At 34.5% G+C, this 27,549-nt stretch overlaps 5 protein-coding genes across 7 annotated transcripts; 4 read left to right on the top strand and 1 right to left on the bottom strand.

The window, feature by feature from the left end:
* Positions 1-242: 242 nt before the first annotated feature.
* LOC111805775 (EG45-like domain containing protein) lies at positions 243-1,947 on the bottom strand. Of its 3 annotated transcripts, none has more exons than XM_023691000.1 (4): positions 1,864-1,947; positions 904-1,067; positions 517-817; positions 243-442 (listed from the first exon to the last, which is right to left on the bottom strand). In XM_023691000.1, the coding sequence occupies exons 2-4, from the start codon at positions 1,019-1,021 to the stop codon at positions 436-438; spliced, it is 426 nt and encodes a 141-aa protein (XP_023546768.1). In that variant the 5' UTR covers positions 1,022-1,067; positions 1,864-1,947; the 3' UTR covers positions 243-435. The 3 variants fall into 3 exon arrangements, with proteins under 3 accessions (XP_023546768.1, XP_023546767.1, XP_023546766.1); XM_023690999.1 differs by having other exon boundaries at positions 1,766-1,941; XM_023690998.1 differs by having other exon boundaries at positions 904-1,941.
* A 2,108-nt stretch (positions 1,948-4,055) lies between these two features.
* LOC111805914 (ammonium transporter 3 member 1-like) lies at positions 4,056-6,603 on the top strand. Its single transcript, XM_023691208.1, has 3 exons — positions 4,056-4,728; positions 5,471-5,756; positions 5,883-6,603. The coding sequence occupies exons 1-3, from the start codon at positions 4,129-4,131 to the stop codon at positions 6,419-6,421; spliced, it is 1,425 nt and encodes a 474-aa protein (XP_023546976.1). The 5' UTR covers positions 4,056-4,128; the 3' UTR covers positions 6,422-6,603.
* A 2,589-nt stretch (positions 6,604-9,192) lies between these two features.
* LOC111804998 (probable boron transporter 7) lies at positions 9,193-13,782 on the top strand. Its single transcript, XM_023689854.1, has 14 exons — positions 9,193-9,367; positions 10,055-10,179; positions 10,288-10,370; positions 10,475-10,667; positions 10,758-10,896; positions 10,970-11,135; positions 11,226-11,392; positions 11,548-11,721; positions 11,809-11,904; positions 11,987-12,103; positions 12,190-12,494; positions 12,617-12,905; positions 12,985-13,122; positions 13,216-13,782. The coding sequence occupies exons 2-14, from the start codon at positions 10,085-10,087 to the stop codon at positions 13,246-13,248; spliced, it is 1,995 nt and encodes a 664-aa protein (XP_023545622.1). The 5' UTR covers positions 9,193-9,367; positions 10,055-10,084; the 3' UTR covers positions 13,249-13,782.
* Positions 13,783-20,857: 7,075 nt separating this feature from the next.
* Positions 20,858-23,164, top strand: LOC111806058. The gene is made up of 3 exons (XM_023691406.1): positions 20,858-21,010; positions 21,539-22,036; positions 22,262-23,164. Exons 1-3 carry the CDS (start codon positions 20,935-20,937, stop codon positions 22,792-22,794), a joined length of 1,107 nt encoding a protein of 368 aa, XP_023547174.1. The 5' UTR covers positions 20,858-20,934; the 3' UTR covers positions 22,795-23,164.
* A 731-nt stretch (positions 23,165-23,895) lies between these two features.
* On the top strand, positions 23,896-27,544 carry LOC111805613 (GTP-binding nuclear protein Ran-3-like). The gene is made up of 8 exons (XM_023690746.1): positions 23,896-24,038; positions 24,129-24,198; positions 24,554-24,610; positions 24,714-24,831; positions 26,024-26,113; positions 26,275-26,454; positions 26,574-26,651; positions 27,309-27,544. The coding sequence occupies exons 1-8, from the start codon at positions 24,036-24,038 to the stop codon at positions 27,376-27,378; spliced, it is 666 nt and encodes a 221-aa protein (XP_023546514.1). The 5' UTR covers positions 23,896-24,035; the 3' UTR covers positions 27,379-27,544.
* Positions 27,545-27,549: the final 5 nt, after the last annotated feature.

Here is a 27,549-nt window from a genome sequence, read left to right as displayed (position 1 = left end):
ACCTTAAATTCCAATTTCAAACAATTACGTTGGAATAATGTTCAATTGTCCATTAAAAAAACCATATAAAAAATATTTTTTTAAAAAAATAAAATATGAAATTTCTCGAGGAGTCGACCCTACAAATTTTAGAAAATATCATTTCAATCCTGACAAAAATTGAAATAGGTGACGAAAATGAGGATGATGAAATTTCCGTCCCCTCTGAGATTCAAATATTTATTAGACAATATAAGACCGTATGTGCCGAATTCATATATATATATATATAATACTTCTTTTGAAAATACAATTAATAAGAAAATTAGACTATAAGTTGGGGTGGGATTCAGATTTGAGGGGAAAAGAACAGAAGAAATTAGAGATGTGTCAATGGCGGAAACTGAACACAATGGACTTCGGACTTCATCTTCCTCTGTTTGATGAACATTCATTTCAAACCCTACAAAAATCCACAGAAAATTCCATTAAAAAAAATCCCCAAAATTCAAAAAAAAAAATCTCCAAACCACTCACTCCCGAAATTCAATGTTCACGAGCGACACAGATCCTTGAACAATGGATTTATACGCCGTCGTCGACAACACCATCGTCGTATCCCCTCTCGCCGGCTTCGTCACCGTCGAAATCGCACGATCCACGATGGTCACCTGAATAATCTGATCTGGAACGCACGACTTCGGCACATCGGCAGAGAAGCACCTCACTTGGTACTGTCTTCCACATGCCGCTCCCTTCTCCCATATTCCTTCTCCGGCCGCCGCGAACAGGTTGCTCGCCGGAAACACCGAGGTGTCTTTTCCGGCACAGGCGGCGGCTGTGTCAAATTTCACTCATTCATTCATTCATCGCCGCCGCAAAACGAAGAAATTCGAAAAATTAAGAACATTAATGCGAACTCACGTAGATAAGGAGCGGTGTAAAATGTGGCGGTGCCGAGGTCTCCATGACAGAATTGGAAGAGGTGAGCGGCGAAGAAGACGGTGAAAAGGAATCCAGAGAGGAACAGAGGATTCGACATGTCGTTCAGTTCCTTATGAACAAAAACTTGTTCTTGATTGATTTATCTGACCCCACCCAATTCTAATTTATTTTTTTCTTTCATAATTTTTTGAAATATATAGTAAAATTCAAATTTAGATTATCGGACTTGCCAAATATAACGGCCAAACAAATTTCGACAATCAAGGAAAAAATTTTAAAAAAAAAATTAATTTTTTTGGATTTTCCTTTCTTCAAACGGAACGAACAAAAATAGAATTATGTTAATTATCTAGCTTGGTTTGTGGTCCCCACACATAATAATGTCAAGTCGACCATGATTACATAACATTACAGTCATGGATACATAATCTAGAAGTATTTGGTACCTCGATTGAAGAGGGGAACGAAATGAATCGGTATGTGGTCCCCACACATAATAATATCACATTGACCATGATTACATGACATCAAATTAGAGGGGAACGAAATATTTCTTATAAGCATATGGAAACCTCTCTCTCTAGTAAACAGTCTTATAAAATCGTGTTTTAAAATTGTGAAGTTAATAGCGATATATAATGAGTCAAAACGGATAATATCTGCTAACGGTGAGCTTAAGTTATTACAATTTATAAATTTTCTTATACTTCTATTTCTAACCGAGATTTATAATATAATCTTAACGGCTATAATGATAAGGTCAATAACAATCGTATATGCATACAACGATTCTTTCCTTTCTTTCTTTTCCTTAAACGAAAACAGGTAGAGATTTGTTTACCTTAAAGGAGAGAACATACGAAATCTGTAAAATGACACGTACGATGATTCTTTCTTTCTTTCTTTTCTGTAAACGAAAACATGTAGAGATTTGCTGACCTTAATAGAGACAGTAGCGGAAATCATCGAGAGGACTTTTGGGCAAATTTCGGAAGGGAAAACGTGGGAAAAGTTGTAATTTTTAATTTTGTAAGGGTTATTTGAGAATTAGAAGGGTTTTATGGAGGGATTTGTTAAGCGTAAAAGAGATGGCTTAAGGAAAGAAAGAAAAGGTGTTTGGTTATTTGCTTGGAAGCAATGTATTTCATTAGCGTATAAGAGAGAATGATATAGAGAATAACAAAAGAAGCTATCTATATGAATGGATGCATTTCTGGGTCTTCTTGCTTTGGGGTTCAACATGCTTCAGCCTTGAGCTTTTGCTTAGTTCCTTCATGGGTACACCTTCAATTGGGTACCCATTTCGAATCGCATATACGAACAATTCTAGCTTTAAAATCTGGTCTTCGATTCTTGGTTGGAGAGAAGAACGAAGCGTGCATTCTAAGGGTGTGGAAACTTCTCCCTAGTAGACATGTTTTAAAAACGGTGAAGTTGACGGTGATATGTAATGGGTCAAAACGGATACTATCGCTAGTGATGGGCTTGGGTTGTTAAAAATGGTATTAGAGCCAGACTAATATGGAATCAACCCAAGAGAAAGTATGGAACGGATTACCTTGATGATCAAGATCAAGAGTAAAGAAAACTCGTTTCTAAACTCGTGATTTTAATCACTCTACAAGAGATTTAATCAATACCACTTCAATGATTCTAGCATGCAAGTTCTAAATACAAGAATTTGCAAAGAAAATCTTAACTCTCAACCAAGAATTCTGTTTTTTTTTTTTTTAAATTCGAAAATGTGAGGTCTCTTGTATAGCCTCTACCATCTTAACACATAACTCCCAAATTAAATTGGCTAGGGTCAGATATGATAACACGTGAAACTCCTATATTAAAAACTAGTTTAGATATGACAAACAAATATTTAAACTATAATTAAATAGTGCAATGAATGAAATGTGCTTATTGGTCGTCCGTGGACTAGTTCCATAAATTTAGCTGAGTTCATTAAATGCAACTTAAAGTGCATTTAATGCATCTCTTTCATGAACTCAACTTTGCACAACATATAAGGGAGGTCTCCAACGTCTGTCTTCTGGAGTTTCCTTTGATGAGTTCACCATAGCTTGAATATAAGTGTACAAGGTTTGTTGTAGCTTCTTGGCTCTTGTCCTTATAATTGGACCTTGAGGTATAGAAATTCCTTGGTCGTGGTTCATATCATAGACACCCACCAGGCCTTACGCACCAAAGACGCTGGTCCCTTCAGTGGGTGGATTATTAGATCTCACATCAGTTAGAGATGAGAAATAAACATCTCTTATAAGAGTGTGAAAACTTTTCACTCACAAATATGTTTTAAAAATTGTGAGGCTGACGACGAAAAGTAACGGATCAAGGTGAACAATATCTACTAGCGGTGGGTTTAGGTTGAAAAACACGATCACCTACAACTAAAAGACTTTTTACGTTTAGTCAATCTATGCAAAGTGAATCAATCCCTAAGAAACCCTGAAAGCGTTACCGTTTGATGGGTACACAAAAGTGACGAAGTTGCTTTGAGTACAAAATCACGCTTGTCTCTTAGAGCGAATAGGATGATCGGGCTGCGCGCAGCCCCCCTTCATGAAACGAAATCTAAATAAATAATTAATTAATTTAAAAAGACATAGCTAAAAGTTGGAAAATAATATAATGAGAATGGAAGTATTCGACATTCACAAAGTTTTTGGCCATTAATGGCCCTATCAATTTCCCTTTCTTTATCTAAATCTTTGAACGTATCGCCTCTTCTAAGCTTCTAATTGGATCGCACGCCCAATTATCAGTGGTTTCTTATTATATAAAACTTTAACAGTTAAAATTGAACATTAAATTATAAAAACAAAAAACAAAAAAACAAAATTGGAAACTAGTTGAGCTCTTATGATTTTGATTTAAGTTTCCAAAATTATCAATGAAGATAGTATTCCTCACTTATAAATACAGGATCTTCCATTAAATTAATCAATGTGGGACTCAACTCTTAATCATCTTCGACATTTATTATGAAAAATTAAAAAAAAAATTAGAAAGGCAACGACAAAAATAAATAAAATATAAAAATTCAATGAACAAAAATAAATAAATAAATAAAAAGCCATATTCGAACAGCTTATCGTCACAAACCAAGTGGCAGCCCCCAAGTTATAAGCCGTCGAATCCCCAGCTGGTTTCAGAATCAACAAAAATAATTTCCCCCAAAGCCAAAGGAAAAAGATGAGCCTGATCGTCCCACTGCCACCAAACCTCCTCCCAGATCCGGCGAACCCGGAATGGATGAGCAAAGGCGACAACGCCTGGCAGATGACGGCGGCGACATTGGTGGGGCTGCAAAGCGTGCCAGGTCTGATAATCCTATACGGCGGGGCAGTGAAGAAGAAATGGGCCATAAACTCAGCCTTCATGGCGCTGTACGCCTTTGCGTGCGTGCTGGTGTGTTGGGTGGGGTGGGGGTACCGGCTGTCGTTTGGGGATAAGTTGCTGCCGTTTTGGGGGAAGCTGAATGTGGCGTTGGACCAGCAGTTTCTGCTGGAACAGGCGTTCAGTGGGAAGCTGCCGTCGGCGACAATGGTGTTCTTTCAATTCGTATTTGCGGCGATTACTCTGGTTTTGATTGCAGGGGCGCTGCTTGGGCGGATGAACTTCTACGCTTGGATGCTGTTCGTGCCGCTTTGGCTTACGTTTTCGTATACGTTTGTGGCGTTTAGTATTTGGAGTCCGAATGGTTTTTTCTTTAAGATGGGACTCATTGATTACTCTGGTGGCTACGTCATTCATTTGTCCTCTGGCGTTGCCGGCTTCACCGCTGCATATTGGGTACCTAATATAATAATATAATAATATATATATAAAATATTCTTAAATTTTCAATATTATTTTAAAATTACTCTTCAATTTTAAAAATATTAATACTCCTAACATTTATTTCTTTATAAAAAAATTACTATCCAAATGGTTAATTACCTTCCCATAAATCAACTAAGTTTTTTTTAGGGATATTGATATTAATTTTGAAATTTAATTGGTGTATTTTGAAACGTGGTACTAATCATTTTTAACCATATAATGAGATAATTTTTTAATTAATTTTTATAAAAATTTGAGGATGTTAAAGAAAATTTTAAAAACTCAAATTATTTTTAAATAAATTATTAACAGTTTACGTCTAAAATTATTATATTTTTTAAATATTTTTTAAAATATTTTAAAAGTTTTAAGGGTATTATTGATTAGACATTTTTTATATTTAAGATTTTTTTAGACATTAATAAAGTTGTAATTTAATTTATAAATTATAGGTTAAATGAGGGGTTTAGTCATAAATTTTGGTTTATGTCTATTATATTTAAAAAATGTCTTATAAATCTTAATTTTGCGTCAATACCTCAATTAAAAAAATGTAATAAATTTTTAATTTTTTAAAAATTTTGTGATTTTATTAAACTCGAAATATAAAATTTAGAGTCATTTAAAAAATTGAAGGATAATTTTACTAAATTATAAATTAAAATGGATTGAGTTTTACTGTGTAAATTGAAATGGAAAACGTGTCCGTCAGGTTGGGCCACGGCTGTCCAAAGACCGAGAAAGCTTCCCTCCAAACAACATTCTTCTAATGCTGGCCGGAGCAGGGCTGCTGTGGATGGGCTGGACCGGGTTCAACGGCGGAGACCCATACGCCGCCAACATCGACGCCTCACTGGCAGTTCTCAACACCCACGTGTGCACCGCCACCAGCCTCCTCACTTGGCTCATCTTCGACATAATCTTCTTCCGAAAGCCCTCCGTCATCGGCGCCGTCCAGGGCATGATCACCGGCCTAGTTTGCATCACCCCCGCCGCAGGTCCCTCCCTTATTAACCCCCCACCATCTTTTTTACCCTCTCTCTCTCTCAGTAATTACTCATTTAACTTAGGTAAATTTTTTTAACTTTGGAAGCAATGTAAAATTTTGTGAACCCCAAATCCAGGAGTTGTTCAAGGATGGGCGGCGATTATAATGGGCTTGCTATCCGGATCCATCCCATGGTTCACAATGATGGTGGTTCACAAGAAATCCGCCATCCTCCAAAAAGTGGACGACACAATGGCCGTGTTCCACACCCACGCCATCGCCGGCAGCCTCGGCGGCATTTTAAGCGGCATCTTCGCCGAGCCACGCCTCAACTTCGTCTACTACGGCGCCTACAACAAGTACGTTGGCCTTTTCTACGGCTTCAACTCAAAGCAAGTCAAGCTCGGCTTCCGCCAACTCGGCGTCCAGCTCCTTGGTATCCTCTTCGTCACCCTCATAAACATTATCGTCACTAGCCTTATATGCGTCCTCCTCCAATACATCGTGCCACTCCGAATGTCCGAGGAGGACATGGCCATCGGCGACGAGGCCGCCCACGGCGAAGAGGCCTATGCTATTTGGGGCCAGGGCGAGAAGATGGACTCTTCTAAGTACGATATTGAAGTCCCCGTTGTGGCCAAGCATAGGCATGCAGGCCATGTTGAAATGGCATGAGATTCTTGGTTATTATCCACTCAGCTATACTGAAATTGATCTTTACATACTACCATGCAACAACTTTTCTCGTTAAGGAGGCATTTCTTGCAAAATTGTAGTATCGATTCAGTGGTTTAATTCGTGTAATAAGAGCGAGCATTTGGTTTAGTTATGAACGATGGTTTCATATATAAAAAGTGATATAGACGTTAAATAAAAGTTTATATTTTAATTTACATTGTACGTGTCCTTCACTTTAGTTTATTTCAAATCGAATTGTGTATTTTCTTTTAAGTTTAAATTTTTGGGCGCATTCTATGTTTTAAAATTTTTCGATAAAGTTTCAAAAAATAATATGAAAAAGTTTAAAGATAATTTGATATTCTTGTCTATTTTAAAAATTTTAGACATATTTTTTTAACATAATTTTAAAAAATTTAAAATTTTAAAGATATTATTAAAAAAATTAATAGTTGAAGAGTATTTTTAAACAAACCTAAAATTTATAAATATTTTTATTAATTTAACTTAAAATAACCATTTTTTTAAGATATTAAATAATTAATTTTAAAATCTTAAAATATGAGGCAATTATAAAAGAAAAAGGAAATCAATTTAAAAAATGGTATATACTTCTGAATTAAATCCTATATTTACTGAAAAGTGAAACAAGAAATTTAATGGTGCAGTCACGTGGATGCTGAATGTTACACCTGGCGCCACGTCATTTACTACAACTTGCGAGTCACTAGTCAGTTGTCGCCACGCTACCCGAAGAATCCTCACCGTTCATTAATTCTCATAAAAATAAACACTAATTTTGTATGCTAAAAGCATCGCATCTAGAACATTCCGTACACGTCGAGGATCCAATTGAAAGTACAAAATATGCTAGAAAAGCCCATTTAGACCCTTTAATAAAAATATACCTTGATTTTGTAATTTATTTTTAAAAATATTTCTAATTTTTTTTTAATAGTATCCTCAATTTTTTAGTATTATTAATTATGAATAAAAAAACAATAGTTAAATATTTAAGAGGGAACACAACCATGGTTAAATATTTTTTTGAAAATATTTTAAAATAAAGTATAAATTGGAAATTGGTTGGTGAGGGGTTTCTATATTTTATTATAATTAAATTCCATGTTCAATTGATCTGTCGTTTGGAATGTCGGTGTTTGAATGGAGGACGAAGACCGGTCTGACCGATGATGAGACGCGGATTTCCCACTGTCGGTGTGCTGCGATTAATCGCCGGCGAATACACGGCGGCTGCTTAGCTGTCATGGATGAAGCCAAAAATTACACCTGGCCACCGCAAAAAAAACGCGGAGAAAATCTCTTATTGCATTTTTTCGCGTTCCATATTTATGACCGTGGAACCAAATTTCATCCCGTATGGGCGGCTTCACGCTCTTATCGTGAGCCTCCCCTAATTTATTATATTATTTTATTAAGTTTATAAATACTATTTTTCACTTACTTTATAAAACTAGTTTTAACATTTATACTAAAATTAAAAAACAATGTAAAAAATTTTACGTTTAACAAAAATAATAATAATTATTATCTTAAAATGTGAGTAAATAAGTATAATTTTAAAATTTTAAAATAAAATTATTATTCAATAGACTTATTTCTGGATAATAAGTTTTTAAAATTATGTATATTTAATCATTTAATCTCTATGACTTTATATATTTAAAAATTATTAATTTTGAAATATATTTAATTGTTTGATAGTACACGATAAGCGTATACCATCAATAATAATAATAATAATTTATATAACCTTTTTTAATAAAAAAAATTATGAGTAAGATCGATTTACAATTAAATTGGGTTGAATGGAATTTATCTATTATTAATATACTTTCTTTCTTACACTACAATTTTATATTTCTAAAATTAATTTTTAATTATTTATTATCCAACTAAAATTATAAGCATAATTTTTCAAAAATAAATTTTAACCCTATGATTTTAGTTATATTAAAAAGAAATGGAATAAATTATTCGACTAACTCGATGAACTCAACCCAATTATTTTATGGTCAAGTTAGGTTAAGTTTGGTTCGGTTTATTACATAAAAATAGTTGTTTGAGTTACCACTCGAACAATTGAGTTGGATTTAAAAAGTCTCTCTATCTGACTTAACTCATCCATTCGAGTCATAGTCAATCCCATTATATATATATATATATATATATATAATTGAAAGAAAAAAATAAAAATAAAACTCCCGTTGATTGTAATAAATCGAAGTTATCTACGGCGTTGATGCACAAGTAGCAGGTGATCCCATAGTCACTGATGTAGTGGATAGAAGCTAGTTTAGTTCTCTCCAGCTGGCAACATAAGCAATATCGATAAATTCGATAAATACTTGAGCAATTCCATTTAGATAAATTAGATAAAGTAAGGGCTTAAAAGAAGAGATATCTGGGATACTAATATATAAATAATACCAATATATTAAAGATGGATAAAAAATATATATTTAGTAGATAAAATTATTGTTTTTATTTGAAAACTCAAAATATTTTTTAAACAAAAAAATAGAAATTATTATTTGATTTCTTATGATCCAGATGACATCACAACAAATAGGGCCAAACACCGGGCACGCGAGTAATTGAGTTGCGATATTGTAGGCCCCATATTTAGTAATCCTGGCTTTGGTCATCACAAAACCCCGAGCCAAACGCATCTGTCCACCGCACCAATCTCGGTAGAAAAAGAAGCCAAATCAACAACACTCACAATTTTATTTAAGACTTCTTACTATCTATTTACTTCAAAAAAAAATTTGTAAAAAAATTTGTTTCCCCATTGGCTCTCACTGCGGCAATCTTCGCCGGTGATCTTCCGGCCGATAACTGTGTTCTTCAGCTTCCAACCGAGTCAATACTTGTAGTGGCAGTCTTTAGCATTTCTCTGTCACATTCTCCGGCCTCGAGGTGATTCTTCGTTTATCCGATTATTGCAAACGTTCTCTGTTAGGTCATTACTTCTTCTTAATCTTCATGGCAATGCCGCATTGTTCTGTGGATTGTCTTCAATGTTTAGAAATTTGAGATGACGATCGTATTGAGTTTTGTTGAAGAGGCTTAGTATTTGCCGCTTATAGCATTTTGCGTATGTAATGGTTGTTGAGATGTGGTTCCTGATTTATTAAGCCTGTTCGTTTAGCTTTTTCGGAAAGGTTACCTAATTTTAATCGCTGTGATTGGATTAGTGTTTTGACGCTATCGAGTGAGATTCATTTAATCGTGTTTTAGTTAGTGAAATCTTTGTATTCACGATTATCATTGGCATGGAAAATTATGTTTGCTTTTTCTCTGTTGCTAATTAATGAATTTCTAACCACTATCACATGCTCACCAATAATCTGTCATTCAAAGAATGTGGTAAGGTTGAAACGCTGCATTTGTTTCTTTCTCTTTTGTCTCGTGAGAATCTCACGCGGTATTGGAAATAGCATAGCCTTTGTTTTATTCTATCTTCTCCGTCCTTTTGCTTCTTCAGGGGCTGTATAAACACACATATATATATATGTGCGTGTGTGTTTGCGTGTTCTTGGAATTCAATGGTTGTTTCTTGTAATGCGTAAAACTTAGCCAGTTGCATTGCTTGGTGAATTTTAGTTCTCGTAGTTGCTTTAATTGGCTCCAACGATGGGGGCTCCATTCGAGGGAATAGCAAATGATTTCAAGGGGAGGATAGCATGCTACAAACAGGATTGGGTTTGTGCACTATGTTCAGGCGTCAGGTGCTTTTTCCCCGCCCTTAAAATGCCAATTCAAGAACAAATTTTATACGGTGTCTTGAATTTCTTACAATGCTCTAATCTACCTGATGTTGTTTTTGCGTGTTCCAGGATTTTAGCTCCCACTATGTACATTTTCTTCGCCTCTGCTCTTCCTGTTATCGCCTTTGGAGAGCAACTTAGTAGGGATACAGGTGCATCTTTATCTCTGAAGTGCATCTTTTTGTTTGTTTTTCAATTAACTGGAATGGGGTTCTTATTTCAATCCCTTTTCTCTTCAAATTCTAATTATGTTTAGGTGGAAGTTTGAGCACAGTGGAAGCATTAGCCTCAACTGCGCTGTGTGGAATTATCCACTCAATATTTGGGGGGCAGCCTTTGCTGATTTTAGGAGTGGCAGAACCAACAGTTATAATGTACATTTACCTGTACAATTTCTGCACAGGCAGGCCGGAGTTAGGGGGCAAGCTCTTTTTAGCCTGGGCTGGATGGTAAGTGAATAAGTTTTCCAGATAATAGTCCCCTTCCTCCTCCGTCTTGGTGGAAATTTTGGATTATACTTACTATCTTCGTACGCGTAGGGTGTGCATCTGGACAGGATTCTTCCTGATTCTCCTCGCAATCTTCAATGCTTGCGCTGTCATCACCAAATTTACAAGAGTTGCGGGGGAATTATTTGGCATGCTTATTGCTGTTCTTTTCTTCCAAGAGGCAATAAAGGTATAAATGATTGACATTCATTACAAAAGAAGGAGAAGGATTGAGTGAGTCATACTAAATATTCTAATCACAGGGATTGATCAGCGAGTTCAATATTCCCAAGTCAGAAAATCCAGAGGAAGTGAAGTACCAATTTCAATGGTTGTATACAAATGGATTGCTTGCTATCATTTTTTCTGTGGGTTTACTCTTCACAGCCTTGAAAAGCAGACATGCTAGATCATGGAAATATGGCACTGGTACAAACTTGAGAGGGAGCTAACATCTGCAAAATTTGAAGTCCTTAAGTTAGAGATCAATTCAATTCTTATTTGAATTTTGGCGTGCAGGCTGGTTTCGGAGTTTCATTGCGGACTATGGGGTTCCACTTATGGTCGTGTGTTGGACAGCATTGTCTTATGGAGTTCCCAGCAAAGTTCCAGATGGAGTTCCAAGGAGACTCTTTTGTCCATTACCTTGGGAACCAGCCTCATTGTACCACTGGACTGTAGTGAAGGTGAGGTTTCTTTTCTACCTTAAAGCTATCAAGTTATGAAAGCTCATAAACGTTTGGGTAAACAGAGCTTTATTATTAATTTTGTTCATAATCCAATCCATTTACAACTACCAACAATTGGAATTAAAAGTCTACTTCACATGCTCAATTCGCAGGACATGGGGAAGGTTCCGCCGACTTACATCTTTGCTGCTTGTCTGCCAGCCGTGATGATAGCAGGTCTATACTTTTTTGACCATAGTGTTGCATCACAATTGGCGCAACAGAAAGAGTTTAATCTTCAAAAGCCACCTGCATATCATTATGATGTCCTCTTGCTTGGGATTATGGTAAATATTTGTTCAAACTTGCTATCTTTTACCTTGTGTATTTATCCTTTTACCAGCATTACGAGCTTTGTGCTTTTGTTGTTACAGACTTTGATTTGTGGATTGCTTGGATTACCTCCTTCTAATGGTGTTCTCCCACAGTCCCCAATGCACACCAAGAGTCTGGCAGTGCTTAAACGGCAGGTGTGTAGAACAAAATTCAGAAGTTTTATCCTATATTCAGACCATTCTTAGTGGATTTTTTATATTTCGATATCATTTGCAGCTAATTCGAAGAAAAATGGTTAAGAGTGCAAAAGAATGTATCAAACAAAAAGCTAGCAACTCTGAAATTTATGGAAAGATGCAGGCTGTGTTCATTGAAATGGACACATCTCCAACTGTAAAACTCTAAACCTTGTAGTCTCCCTTTTTTTCTTTGTACTCCGAGAATGGATTATATAATGCACCTTTTTTCTCTTATTGCAGCCTAAAGAGCTAGAAACCTTGACGAAGGCAGTGATGAATGCCGATGATGGTAATCAGGACGGAAAATTCGATGCTGAGAAAAATATAGATCCTTATTTGCCTGTTCGTGTGAATGAGCAAAGGATGAGCAACTTGCTGCAGTCTTTCCTTGTTGCCTTGACATTACTTGCTATCCCTATAATGAAAATGATACCCACTTCTGTTCTGTGGGGATACTTTGCTTATATGGCCATTGATAGTCTCCCAGGAAATCAGTTCTGGGAAAGGATGTTATTGCTCTTCATTACACCCGGTCGGCGTTTCAAGTAAGTCGGCTTAGACTTAGTTTGCAAGTTCGATCGTTTAGTCATAGCAACTTATAAATGCCTTGAATAAGGGAGTCTTTCCTAACATACCTGATGTTATGTTTCTTCTTCGTGTTCTACAGGGTCTTGGAGGGGTCTCATTTATCCATCGTTGAATCTGTGCCATTCAAGATCATCGCTTCATTTACCCTCCTTCAGTTAGCATATTTCTTGCTGTGCTTTGGTGTAACATGGATACCTGTAGCTGGAATCATGTTCCCACTTCCATTTTTCCTCCTCATTAGCATAAGAGAGCATGTGCTCCCCAAGTTCTTCCAGCATAGCCATCTTCAAGAGCTCGATGCTTCAGAGTACGAGGAGATTGCCGGTGCTCGACGTCGTGCCAAGAATCTCAAGAATCTCAACATTCCGGTTCGTCTAACTTTCTCTTCTATCCAACTTGAGTTTAACTTTCTCTTCTAAATCTTTGCTTCCCATAATGTCTGCTTAGGAAAAGGAACGACCTGATACAATTGTGGAAGAAAATAACGAAGAATACTATGATGCGGAGATATTAGATGAGATGACAACTCATAGAGGAGAGTTGAAGCTTAGGACTGTAAGTCACAACGAAGAACGGTTCCTGCAGGTTGGAAACTGAAGCCCCACTCCATCCAACTATTTTACCCTTTTGCTTCTGCTTTAACTCATTATTATTATCATCCAACATTTTGAATTTCAGATTCATCCTGAAGATTCCCTTCAAAGACAATGAATGAAGCAGGTGGAAGCAAAATAGGACAATAAGAGAGCGTTTGATCAAGCTCGATGCAACATGATTTCGACAATCGGTTGAGAGTGAGTATACGGGAAGACATTTTCTTCTCAAAGAAGACATCAAGTTTTACATAAACCGATTCATTATATAAACATGCATACAAGAAAAATAAGATCTTAGAAAAGATTTAAGTTCGTTATTCAATTTACAATAGGGAAAGCTTTTAGAGAATCAAAAAGCTTTTAGTCATTCATTCATTTGATTATTGAAAATTAAAAAGGTAAGGAAAGGAAAGGACGGTGAGGATCGGCTATTGAGATTATTAAGAAATGAAGAGAGCTGTAGTTTTTTGTTTTTTGTTTTTTTCCCTTTCCCTTCCTTATTTTGGTTCACTTTATTATTATTTCTTCTTTAAACTATAAATTTATGGTCAAATATAGAATCTATGTATTTCAGTTCTTGTTGCTTGCAGATTTCTGTCATGCTTTTATGTGCAGACAGTTATACTAAAACCCAAGTATTGGTTTTATATTTGGCTTGTGTTCTTCTGTTCTTTTGTGTTGACTTTTAAGATCACTACCTCTTTGAAGTTTGAGCAGTGATGGTATATAATCAGAGCCCGGGCTCGAGCCCGAACCTGTGGGTTTAAGTCTGAACTTCGTGTTTGTCTAATATGTATGTCCAAACAAATATATCAATCGTTGAACCTAAAAAAAAGAACACTAAGTGGTGTGAACCTAATTTTATTAGTTTTTTTTTTCTATCCTTTTGTTTCAAAAATAGTAAAAATTATTGTAAATTATTATATTTAAATATTTATATTTATATAAAATAATCAAAATAATATGCATTACCAAATTTAGCACAGGTTTAAAAAAAAAAAAAACACAGTAGCCTTCTGAACTAAGCTGAAGTTCATCTCCGTGGTTTGGTGTGTGGCCTTTTGTATTGGGCTTCAACTTATTGGACCGGATAATATGGGCCGAGAATGATGGGCTGGTCAAGATTGGGCTTCTCTTGGTCTTTTTAGTGCTAGATCTTAATGGGCCGACGTTCCTCCTAAATAAATATCCTTTTAACGGGAAATTATCCTTTCAGCTAACGATAAAAACCTCGATTTGTTAAATGAATAAAAATACCACTAAATTTAGTACTTTTTCTTCAAATGAATGAAAACGTGACTGAATTGGTCCCGGTCACTCTTCGGGACGGAATGGAAGAGGGGAGGAGATTCTCGAACGAGGAAAAGGATCCAATGACTTCGAAAGAATTGAACGAGGAGCCGTATGAGGTGAAAATCTCATGTACGGTTCTGTCGAGTGGCAGTAAGGGTGACTTATCTGTCAACTTTTCCACTAAACTCTAAATTTAAAAATTAAAAAGAAAATAAAAACTAAAACTAAGAAGTACCTTTATTATTAATTTATTTTATTTAATAATGTTTCAAAAATACTCTTACCATTAATAAAAATACTCATGAGATTTTAAAATTGTTATTAACACCTCCTTATCTTTATTAATAAAAATTAGTACTCATCAATTATCTCTAAACCAACTTTTTTCTACCCAAGGTTATATATGCTAAGTCGTTATCTTTCTCTTAACGTCTCTTTCAAAAATCTCTCTCTCTCCTCGTTTTCTAAAACCTTCTTTTAACACCGAGGCTAGAGGCTCGATCATATGTCGTTGGAAAGTGAGTGTCGCACAATCGCTAGTCCCTTCGAAAGTGAGTGCCGCACAATCGCTAGTTCCTTCGAAAGTGAGTGCCGAACAATCGCTAGTCCCTTCGAAAGTGCGATTGTGTCAAGCTTTTGAAAATTCATGATGTGCTCTTGATCAATGCAAAGCTCCACCAATCAGCCGAGCCATGGTGTATTGAAACAATTTACTTTTGATTTTCAACCTCCTCTTGATTTGTCGAATTATTATGAAAGAATGTCTTTCACATATTTATCACGATGTTCACATATAAAATCGAAAATATTGTTCTGCGAAAACTTATAAAATCGAAGTCAAAGAACACGAATTTACTTGGATGTTACTGATATTGAATCATTTATAAAGTCAACAACTTTTTAAGATTAAAAAAAAAACATTCATCTTATGGTTGGTTAGTAAATATCAATCTAAAATATTAGGACCACCGAATGTACAAATAAATTCAGAATTTATTCTCATTTTCAACCACAAATAAAATAAAATAAATAAATAAAAATTGAAGTAGACGATCGGGGCATAAATGTGTGCACGTGCAATTGCCCTCTGTCATTTTCAATTTCCATCTTCGTGGTTTGGTTTAGAGTCAAAGCAATGCAGCCGGCCGGAAGGTGGCCGGCGACCTTCAGCTCCTCCGCCGCCATCTCCGAGCAAATTGAATCTGGAAATCGACGGTCGAGCGGTGATCTTTAGCTCCGCCGCCGCCATACACAATTATAAGACCCATCTCCCTCCTTGTTTTTCTGTTCTTCTTTAACCATTTGGTTTCATTTCTTCTAAATTTTCCATCCCTTTCAATTCTCACGTCTTTGTTTTAAAGTTAGAGAGAGAAAGACAGAATTTTAGTGGATCAATAATAGGTGTGAGAGAAGCTGATATATATATATATATATATATATATATATGTATGTATATGTATATACATATTGTTTGGAAGTTGACATTGTCAGTTGGTGGCGAGACCAAATCTCTCCATTTATGGTTTTTTTTTTTTTTTTCTTTTATACTTTGAGAATTATCGTAAATATTTTGATCTCTTCCCTGTTTTCATTAATTATACTTGTTGGTTTTAAAATAAAAAATGGTAAAAAAAATAGTTTTGGAAGGAGTTAATAGAATAAATGTGTTTTATATTGAGTTTTGTATTAAATAAATTATTTGATAAAATAGTTAATATTTATTTTTGGATAGTATAAAATCATTGACTGTGCTGTAGTAGTTTTAGCATTATCTAATTTATGCCAGGAAGGTTGAAAAATAAATAATAGAGAAGAACGAGAATTACAAAACTCCATGTCTAGACATAGACGTAAATATCATATTTAGACTGTGCTTTCACCCACCACGTCATGTCTAACTAGCTATCTCACCCAGCTCGGAGTGCTTGCCTTATTGAGCTTAATCGTGAATCTAGATAGACACCTTTTATTCGACCACAGGACCATATTATATAGTTCATCAATGATTATCACTTTTACACGACTTATGAGCTATTGAACACAAGTCGGCCTTCTAACCTCTTGTCGGTTCGAGTTTGGGACGCTTTCTATACATTCACTTCTTCAAGTCCGAGCTATGGTTCAAACAGATGTCTTTAGGTGATTGAGCCACGTGGCAATCCCTTTCTTTTTAAAAATATATTTATTATTTTTTATGCATAAAATGGATAAATAAGCAATGGAAAATAGATGGAACCAAAAACTGTGATATATTGGGGAATTGCCAAGTAGGCCTAACATCTTATCTTGAGAGACAACCTTAATTAATGCGACATGAGCACGTGGATAGTCGCATCACCACTGGATCTAGCCAACGAAATCGCGTCGGTAGCCGGTAGGCTTGTAAGTCATAATAAAAAAAAAAGGCCTTAATGGGCTCAACTCAGATCTAACCCGAAAACGTCAAATGATTTTCAAGGCCCCCACCAACTTTGGGCCCATAGGCCCAATATTCCGGCCCTTCACCTGACAGCCGCCATTATTGGGATGCCTGACCTTGAGAGCTACGTGTCTCAACACTTACACGTGGCCACTCTTCTGGCCTCTTCCTATTTCTAGTTTTGTGTAATTTAAGAAAGATTTTGTCCCTTTTATTTTATTTTGATACACACACACAATAATATTATTCTTTCGAGAAAAATAAAATAATAGCTCAAATACCATTTTAGTTTATAAATTTTAAAATTATTTTATAAAAATAGAACAATATTTAAGATAATAATAAAAATAAATAGCAATAAATATATGCATGTGTGGGGATTCCGAATCCACGGCAAAGTCACATGCCCATCTTCCCTTCAAAATCAAATCCATATCATATATTCCCTTAAATTTCCTAAAAATATTATAATTTTTTATTTATTAATGTTTTAATAAATTATAAAAGTCAAGAGAAATTCAGTTTGATTGATTAAAAAAATATAATTAAATAAATGAATAATCAAACTAAATATATTTGCTAACAATTTCGAAATTTTATTATTTTCCTTTCATTTAATTAACATCAAACAAAATAATTAAATTTCGATTTAGGAATGTCTCTTACCATTTATTTGATTTATTTTTTAAAAAAGGTGATGCGCTCCACGAGACACGAAACGCAGTCGTTTTGGGTTTGATGCCTACGTAACTCCTTGCTCTTGAATCCTCTCCCCATTTTGTTCTACAAAAAGACAGTTTTTTACTTTATTATCCAAAACTTTTTTTTTTTTCTTCTTTTTAATGTTTAATTTTATTATTTATATTAAATGGATTTTCTCTTTATCTATTTTAAATATTTCAAATTTATTACCCACGGATGGAACAAATAAAGAAGCATATATATTTTTCTCTTTTTCCTAATAAGTTATTTAGTTTATTTTATCTCATCATAAAATAATATATATAGAATAAAAAATTTGTCGTATAACTAATTTACGACGTAACGAATATTACTAAAATTTAATGAATCGATAAACTAAATTTGTATAAATTATTAAAATTAAGTTGTTATATACTAAATTTATGAAATTTTTTTATGTGAATTAAAATATTCCATATTTTAAAAGTTTATAGAATAAAATTATTATTATTATTAAGCAAATCATTTTAACCACGATCGAACCTTTTAGGGTTTTTTTTTTTTTTTTTTTTNTCTTTTTATTTTTCATGTTTGACTTATGTTTGGTCAAATGGAATCTCAACAGACAGTCCAATTTTTTATTTTCTCATAAAATTCCACTAAAAATGGAAAGTAAATGAACTCGGTAATTATTTTTTTACTAACTCTCACTTAATTGTATGCATTTATTTTATTATTTAATGTCATAGCATTATTTAGAATACAATATTTAATAATCCATTTTTTCTCCTTAGACTCCATAAATCATTTTTACAGTCTTTACTTAAACATTGCTTTAAATTTAAAAATTATGATTTAATATTTTAGAATATTTGGTACTTGAATATTAATGACTTATTTATTATTAGTACATTGTTAAATGTAAAGTGTTGATTATTTTACGTTTTGTAAAAATATAAAATTAAAATTAAAATTAATTTAAACATGTTATGAGGTTCAAATCATTATACGAATTATAAATACATTTTTAAGAGAAACAAATAAAGGGTAGGTATTAAATTTCAAAGGTTTAAATTTAACCTTAAAAGGTACTAAGTTCTCTTAATAAAAATTTTAATAATCAACTATTGTATGATCAAATGATTTTTGAATAATTCATTTTAAATGGACATAATAAATAAGGTTTTAACCTTATATATTATAACTAAATCCAACCTTTTTTTTTAAATATTCGAAATAATAAATTTTTTATTTTATGGGTAATAATTTGTAAATTTTTAAAATATAAAAAAGTTTATTCACTGTTTAAATATTAAATTAAAATTTGAAGTATTTATCAATAAAGTCCTAAATTACATTTATTATTTAACAGGAAAGAATATGGAAATTTCAAATTAAACCAAAACTTAAACCTAATTCAGATTTAAGACGGTGGAATGAGAGAGATAGGCGAACTAGAAAAGTCCAAAAAGTTCATTTAATACAAATTAATTAAAAAAAAAAAAATGAAGGTTGAAGGGCGGTGGTTCGAATCCTGTCGACCACATGCAGAAACAGACGAGACTTAAACCCGACCCGGCCCACTTCGAGAAGGTAAATTCGTTTAATTAAATGGAAGAGGCCCAGTAGGAACCAGCCACGAACTTATGGAGCTCTCATGTTCATGGGATTGTGTCGTTTTCAGTACACTTCCTGGGCCCCACCGCCCCTCGTGCCATGTTCCTTTGCTTTTCTTCAACCTTCTCTTCTTGGGAAATTTTCTTGGAATTTTCTTTTTTTAATTTTTCTAAAATATTTTTCATTCACTATTTTAATAAATACATTTTAAAAAAATTAAAAGTAATATTTGATATTAAATTATAAATTTAATTGTTATAGGATTTGTTATTCACTTTTAATTAATATTTTAAAATTTGACCGAAGTCCATAGATCGTAAACTTTCCATGTGACTAAACGATCCTATAAATATTTTAAACTTACGAATCTAGAAACGACATTTTTGTTCGATCCATATATAGATATAGATCAATTTTATAGTTTATTTTTACTTTATAAATAAATTAATACATAATCAAAGAGATCAAATGACAGGTCAATCAAACCCGACACACTATTAAACTAAGCATTCTTGATAATACAGTTATAGGATCACTTAAAAACCAAATCAAGTAAAACAATATTTTATGTGGAGCTAATTAAAATAACTATATGATTAAAAATAATACATGCATATCGTATAGTTTGTGTAGGTGATATCTAGGGATAATTAAATTTAAAATATGCAATTATTCCTCGATTAGTGCACATGGGGTTGTTCTCGTATTTACAAACACTTGAAATCTCATGATTCATTTTTTAAACTTATATTGTTGGGGATGATCGTGTAGTTCTTTGATGATTGAATTGCTCTCTATTGGTGCACATGGGCGATCGGGCTATGCCAATGTATTTGCCGTTTACATTTTTTTTTATCCGTTACAAATCTAGACCTTAAACTTTGAAGCTCGGATGTGACTGGTCCTTAAATTTTCAAAATTATAAATTTAGTTGATGTCGTTTTAAATGGGTTAAATATATAAATTTACTAGAAAATTAATATTTTAAAAAAAATTAACTTCGAGATTTTGCTTAATTTACAAATAATTGGTTGACATTACGCTTACGGTATAAATTTAGTTAGATAAACCTCTAATATGATACGTTGAAATAGTTAACTTGACGTACGATTAAAAAATAATTTTGAAGACAAAAAGAAGCTTAATAAAATTATTTAAAATATATTTATATTAAATAATAAAATTTAAATTCAAACTAAATGGACCACCCAATTAATTTTTTTTTTAAATTATTGAAATTAAGTGAAAATTATTCTCAAATATAGGAGCTAAATAGACCATTTACAAATTATATTATTGTATTTAAAGTTGGTAAAAACTATCAATAATAGAAGTTTGTTTTCCTTTTTTAAAACATTATTTTTTTTTATATATAACAAGTTTTGTCCTGAGACTTAATTAATCAAAAGTTGAGGGAAAAAAATGTGGAAAAAGGAGTGAATTTTGAAAAATTCGAGGGGAAAATTGGATTATTAAGAGGGCGACAGAGAAAACCATGTGATTAACAGGCTTTTGTCCCATTTTCCGGTCTTATTTATTTATTTATTTATTTATTTTAACCATTTAGGGCACATAAACGACAAGTTCCTCATATTCAGTATTTCATCGATGGCAACTTCCGTTATTATTCGCCAACCCCAAGGGCTTCTTTGTATCCTCCCATGCATATAATCTCCCTCTCCCCCTCATTCACTCTCGGCATCTCTCCTCCCTCCGTCTCTCTCTCTCCCTCTCTCTCTCTCTCTCTCTCTCTCTCTCTCTCTCTCTCTCTTTCTTAAGAGAACTTCCACAATGCAGAACGCCGCCGTCATCTTCTTGTCGGTGCTTCTCTCCACCGCCTTCCATCCCGCTCTCAGCCTCGTCGACGGTAAGCTTCCTCTACCGCTTCTTACTCTCCGATCACCTTCTCACCGGAATATTGCGTTTTTTGTTCCTTTGATTAGGAACTTCAGTTCCTGTTTACTTTCTGCGTGAGCAAATACGATTATTTTAAAATAGCATTAAAATAATTTTAAATAATAATGTGTTTTTTTACAAAATTGTCCCTTGAGCGTAGAGTTTACTTTCTATGGATAATGACCAATCCGACCGAGCTGGGAGTCCAGTCGGTCACGTGATAGCGAAATATCAACAAATCCAGACCGACACGATAAAGCTGTGTATACAGATTTCGTTTTATGGACGGTTGTGATTGAATTTGGAGATGGGCCCCACTGCTTCGCTGGCGCTTTATAAGCTGATGGGAAATTGGGATCCCCAAATCCCCACATGATTTTTCAATTTTAACCATTTTTTTTTTAATTATATTGTACAAAATGCCCGACTTTGAATTTTGTTTGAATGATGTCTTTAATTTAAAATTTAAAATTTAAAATTTAATTTATGTTTTTTTCAGGGTATTTGCCAAATGGGGATTTCGAGAGAGGTCCAAAGGCGTCGGACATGAACGGGACGGTGGTGAAAGGGCCATATGCAATACCGGAATGGGAGATTTCAGGTTTCGTGGAGTACATAAAGTCAGGGCAGAAACAAGGCGACATGTTGCTGGTAGTGCCGGAGGGGGCGTTCGCCGTCCGGCTAGGGAACGAGGCGTCGATCAAGCAGAAGGTCAAAGTAGTGAAAGGGCTTTACTATTCCATCACGTTCAGCGCCGCTCGAACCTGCGCTCAAGAGGAGCGCCTCAACATCTCTGTTGCGCCCGACTGGGGTGTCCTGCCGATGCAAACTCTGTACAACAGCAATGGCTGGGACTTGTACGCTTGGGCCTTCCAAGCCACCTCCGACGAGGTAGCTATTCTCATCCATAACCCCGGCGAGGAGGAAGACCCCGCCTGTGGCCCTCTCATCGACGCCATTGCCATTAAAACCCTCTACCCTCCCAAGGCCTCCAATGGTGAGTCTCTGTTCTAAAAATTAATTGCTCATTCTGTGGAATTTCATTATAGAAAAATTAATTGCTCAGTCAGTAGTTGCTTGAATTTATTGTCTCTGTAACCATGTGGGCAGTGTTCATTGATTGCTCCAACCTGTTAATCGATTCGGTTGTTTTATTGATATGATTCTTGAAGATTTTGGAATTTTCCAGTGATTGAAAACGTCGTCGTTTTGCATTCGACAGATAATCTGGTGAAGAATGGGGATTTCGAAGTCGGCCCATACGTGTTCCCAAACGCGTCGTCAGGCGTTTTGGTCCCACCGAACATCGAAGACGACCACTCTCCGATCCCCGGCTGGATGGTTGAATCTCTCAAAGCTGTCAAATACATCGATTCCGACCACTTCTCCGTCCCAAGCGGGAAGCGCGCCGTCGAGCTCGTCGCCGGAAAAGAAAGCGCGATAGCTCAGATCGTCCGTACGATTCCGGGAAAAACCTACATCCTGTCGTTCGTCGTCGGCGATGCGAGCAACTCGTGTGAAGGATCCATGGTGGTTGAAGCGTTCGCCGGAAAGAATACACTGAAAGTGCCGTACCAGTCGAAAGGAAACGGCGGATCGAAACCAGCGGCGCTAAAATTCCAGGCGGAGTCGACGAGGACGCGGATTATGTTCCTGAGCACATTTTACACCATGCGAAGCGATGATTTCTCGTCGCTGTGCGGGCCGGTGCTCGATAAGGTGAGATTGTTGAGCGTTCGAAACCCTAAGGCGTGATGAAGAGGAAGAAAATGGATGGAGATTTGAATATATAATAATAGTAAGAAAATTGAAGGCGATCTTCTCTGTGAGTGGTTTTGCTTGTAGTCTTCAAGAAGAAGAAGAAGAAGAAGAAGAAACAAAAGAGAAGGGAAGAGAAAAAAGAGGGGTTTTAGCGGAAAAATTAATAAATAATTATATAGTAATTAATACAAAATATAATTAAATATATATAATGTATGCGGATCGGATAGGGCTTTCTATATAATAGTGTGATTTTAAGGCGGAGCGGTTTTTCTGTAATTGTCATGTGGAAAAAAAAATCGACTTAAATCGATTTTTTTTAATTACTTTTTAATGAATTACAATTACCATATTTCATGATTAATATATATTTTTTTTCTTTTTAAATTTAAATTCTAATTTTCATTTATTTTGTCGTCACCTGTCACTGTTTCGGCTGATTTAAATCAATTTTTATTTATTTTATATAATTAAAAATTTATATGTTTTTATAGAAAATGGATCTTGTCGTTTCTTAGATGGGTAAATTTATGGTTTAAGGCAGAGAAAAACGAATTTTTAATGAAAAAAAATTACCGGATTAATTTTTTTATTTATTAATAATACATTAAAATAAGTTTTATTATTTTTATTTTACTATTTAAAGTTAAATTCATAACTAACTGGTATATCTAGTTTTAGGAAATAATTAGACATTATATTTTTATTTATAATTAAAAGTTTTGGCTCATTGGTGGTTAGTTTTTTTTTTTAATTTCTATTTTGATCTATTTTTTTAAAAAATAAAAATAAAATAAAATTTAGAAAAAAAAAAATTAAGAAACTAAATTTGGAACCAAAATAATTTTTTTTTTTTTTTTTTTAAAATATAAGGACTAAATTAAATAATATTAAAATAAATATTTTTCTCTTCAAAATTCAGTATACCTTCCTATGTCAATCTCAAAGCCCACAATTGTTGGGCCCAAGCCCAATTCGATAAACCTTCTAACTCTTTATTATTATGATCGCCACGTGTAGGGCTGAAATTCAAGCGGGATTTTGAAGCGGGACTTGAATCCAAGGGTGCAGAAAATCGCGTCAAATAAAAGTCGAACTCCTTCCCTTCACTGAGTATAAAAGACCTCCTACGACCGTCCGTAACACTCTGCCTACCATTACTGACCTTTTGTTCGTCTAAAATTCTACGCTGTTATCTTCATTTCTTAATCCGCAGTTCCAGATAGACATTGTCGATGGTTAGATTTCTTCTCTCTGCTCTCCTTTTCCGCCTATCATTCGATGTTTTCAATGCTTCTACTTAGTTTCGGTTTCATTGCTTTGCTCAGGCGCTGCCAAATCAGGCCACCGTGGAGTATCCTAGCTTCAAGCTTGTAATTGTTGGCGATGGTGGAACAGGTATGGACATAGATTTATTAGTTTCATTTTCTCGGCACTTTAGCACGATTTTCCATGTTTGTGTAGTTTTTAGGAACCAGAATTATATGATGCTGCTCCTCGGCTTTTACTGAACTATATCTTCTTTAGTAGAATAGAAATTGTGCCTTCTTTCTCCATTTTTCTTAGCGTATGAATGAGATTGGAGATGATGCATAAACAGGCTATTGGACTAGGCTTTTTATTGGAAGGCGTAACTTGCTTCATGTGTATTTTGAGATTAGAGATTGTTAGATCTATGCATTTCTGTTTTACAGCTTTTTGTTTATTGTAATGATGTCATTAACCTCTAACGGAGGATTGTATCCTGATCCAGGGAAGACAACCTTTGTTAAACGTCATCTTACTGGAGAGTTCGAGAAGAAATATGAACGTAAGAATGAACTACGTTGTTAATTAGTCGATCGTCGTTTATTGAATGATACATTTGTAAGGATGAAGTAGTATTAATATCTTGTGTGACTTGATTTGTATAGCGACAATCGGAGTTGAAGTTCATCCACTGGACTTCTTTACGAACTATGGAAAGATAAGGTTTTACTGCTGGGATACCGCTGGTCAGGAGAAGTTTGGTGGACTTCGCGATGGTTACTAGTAAGTGTTTGTGTATTTTATCAACTTTTTTTCTGGTTCATGACAAAGATTTTTACTCTGAATACGCTGGAACATATTGTTGGAGCGGTATTTTTCCATGTGGACTGATCATTGTGCTTGCACGCTCTGAAGTTATTGTGTTTTCCGTACGAGAGATTTGGTTACTGAATATTTATATTTGCTGAAATCTAGTGCTTCTTTTTGGTCTTGTTTTCTAGTAGTTTCTACAATGGAATTGTATTACAGTGTAGTCTATCCAGTTCTTTCGTGAGCCTAATACCTAGCTCAATACCATCGGTGGGAATGTCAAGATGCCTTTTGAATTTCACGAACCTTGTTTACTGCTACATTATGATCGCTGCTTAAAATCATCAAGTTTTTGGTGGATTATTTCTGCTAGTCTTCTGTTTCTCTCTATCTGACTTTTTGTTTAAGAAGCATCGTATGTTATAATTTGGCTGGCATGTTTACGTTCAACATTTCTAATTTCGTTCGTTTTCACATGAACATGATGAAAAAGATTAGAGAAAATGTAAGGATATTAATAGAAATGTGGAATTTGTTTTTCACGGAAAGTGTATAAAGTGTTTTGATATCTTAATTTTGAGTTGTTTTGTTGGAAGCGGTCATCTTCCAAAATTTTGTTTGGAATTCCTTTATGAACTGTTGTGACAAAGACATTGTTTTACTATGATATTATGCATCTAGCTTTAACTTCTCTTTGTGTGCTCTCACGAGCTCTGCAGAGATAAGCATTTCTTATCACTCTGTTCATATTGTATTTTAAACGTTGATATTATAGTAAGAAATGCAGATTCTATGTTGTACTGTTGCAATATGTAGGAACCAAGATGTACTGTAGTTCTCTTAGAATTTGATGTGGTGCTGTGCTACGCTTGTGTGACTTCAATTAATTGATTACTTTTCCATGTCTTCCTACACTTCTACGCTACTTCAGTATTATTGTGATTTCAATTAATTATACTTGCTTTCTCCTTAGTGCGTCTGTTTTGTCCATTTTGATCAGCTTACTTGTTGCTTTGTTGATAACTCCTTCGGTTTAATCTATTCTGACAAGTTTTGTTATGTGATTGTTTTGGCCTTTTCGTTACTATATTTCGATTTTATTTGTTCTAATAAGCATATTTTTTCTAACCGTGTTTTTTTTTCTTCCTTTTTTTGGATTTTTCAGTATTCATGGGCAGTGTGCCATCATCATGTTTGATGTCACTGCTCGTTTAACGTACAAAAATGTTCCAACATGGCACCGTGATCTTTGCAGGTATTGTGTTCTTATCACTTGAAAACTCAGGCTTGTATGAAACAATTTTCCTTCAACTTTTAATATGTGTAAAATGAAGGAAAATACATAAAAGAAAAAACAATTTTCCCGTCTTTTTGTATTGTGTTGGTCCTAAAGTTGGCTTTGCTTTGCATTATTAGGGTTTGTGAGAACATACCGATCGTATTGTGTGGAAACAAGGTCGATGTGAAAAATAGACAGGTTAAAGCAAAGCAGGTGACTTTCCACAGGAAGAAAAATCTCCAATATTACGAAATCTCTGCAAAGAGTAATTACAACTTTGAGAAGCCCTTTTTGTACCTTGCCAGAAAGCTTGCCGGGTATGTTCTGTTGTTAGTGTTAGTTTGATGTAATTTTGGTCAGTCTTTCTCTGACGTACATATAGTCTCATCTGTTAGACTCATTGACAAATGAATTCGTCTTTTACTGTAACTTGCAGGAACACGGAGCTCCAGTTCGTCGAATCACCTGCCCTGGCTCCTCCTGAAGTCCAAATTGATATGGCTGTACAAGCACAGTAAGTAACTCAACTATTAACTCATTAATTTTTTATTATTTATTAAATATCACTTTTGGTTCCTAAGCTTTCATAGAAGTAAAAATTTAATCCAAACATGTAACAATCTAGTTCTCATACTTGTACTTATAAATTTATAACAATTAAGTCCATACCAAGATAAATCTCATAAGAAATAAATTTTTATTACACAAAGACTTAGCCTTTGTAGTTCATAAACCTATTTGTAAGAAAATCCATTAAGCCATAATAATATTACTCATGATAGAGACTAAATTATTACAACTGGTAAAATGTAAGGACTCAATTGTAAATTCGTTCGAAAGTAAGATAACAAACTAATTTTGTAACCTTAATATTTAGACGTGCCTCTAGTCTTAGAATTTGCATGGAAGTATAGGGTTTAGGTTATTGATGAGATGGGTGTTACGACTTTATTGTTTACCACTTGACAACTAGGCCAAGCCACAGTAGCTCGTATAATTGCTACTTCTAAGCTAAACAGATTTGATGGGAATATTCGTGAGAATAATAAATCAGTAAACCAGCCCTGAAACTCATGGATATTTTGAGAAGAAAAGGGGGGGCTTTATTTTATAGGTTGTGTTAACCCGTTAATTTTTAAATAAATGGCTTTCTTTCTTGTGCTTGTTTCAGGCACGAAGCAGAGTTAGCGCAAGCTGCTGCACAACCTCTTCCTGATGAAGACGATGATGCTTTTGAGTAAGCGTTTGTCGTTTTGGCTCAGTGTTTATAGTCGTTCTGGTTGTCTGGTCAGTTGTTGGTTGTGTAATTCACCAAGTGATTGTCATGGTAGGTTTTGGTTTGATATAGTACTTACTACCGTTATCGATTACAGTTTTGATATATGAATGCCATTTTTGCATTTTATTTTTCT

Source organism: Cucurbita pepo, chromosome LG11 (genome assembly GCF_002806865.2).
Source record: "Cucurbita pepo subsp. pepo cultivar mu-cu-16 chromosome LG11, ASM280686v2, whole genome shotgun sequence".
NCBI lineage: Eukaryota > Viridiplantae > Streptophyta > Magnoliopsida > Cucurbitales > Cucurbitaceae > Cucurbita > Cucurbita pepo.
This window is presented reverse-complemented; position numbering and strand designations above follow the sequence as displayed.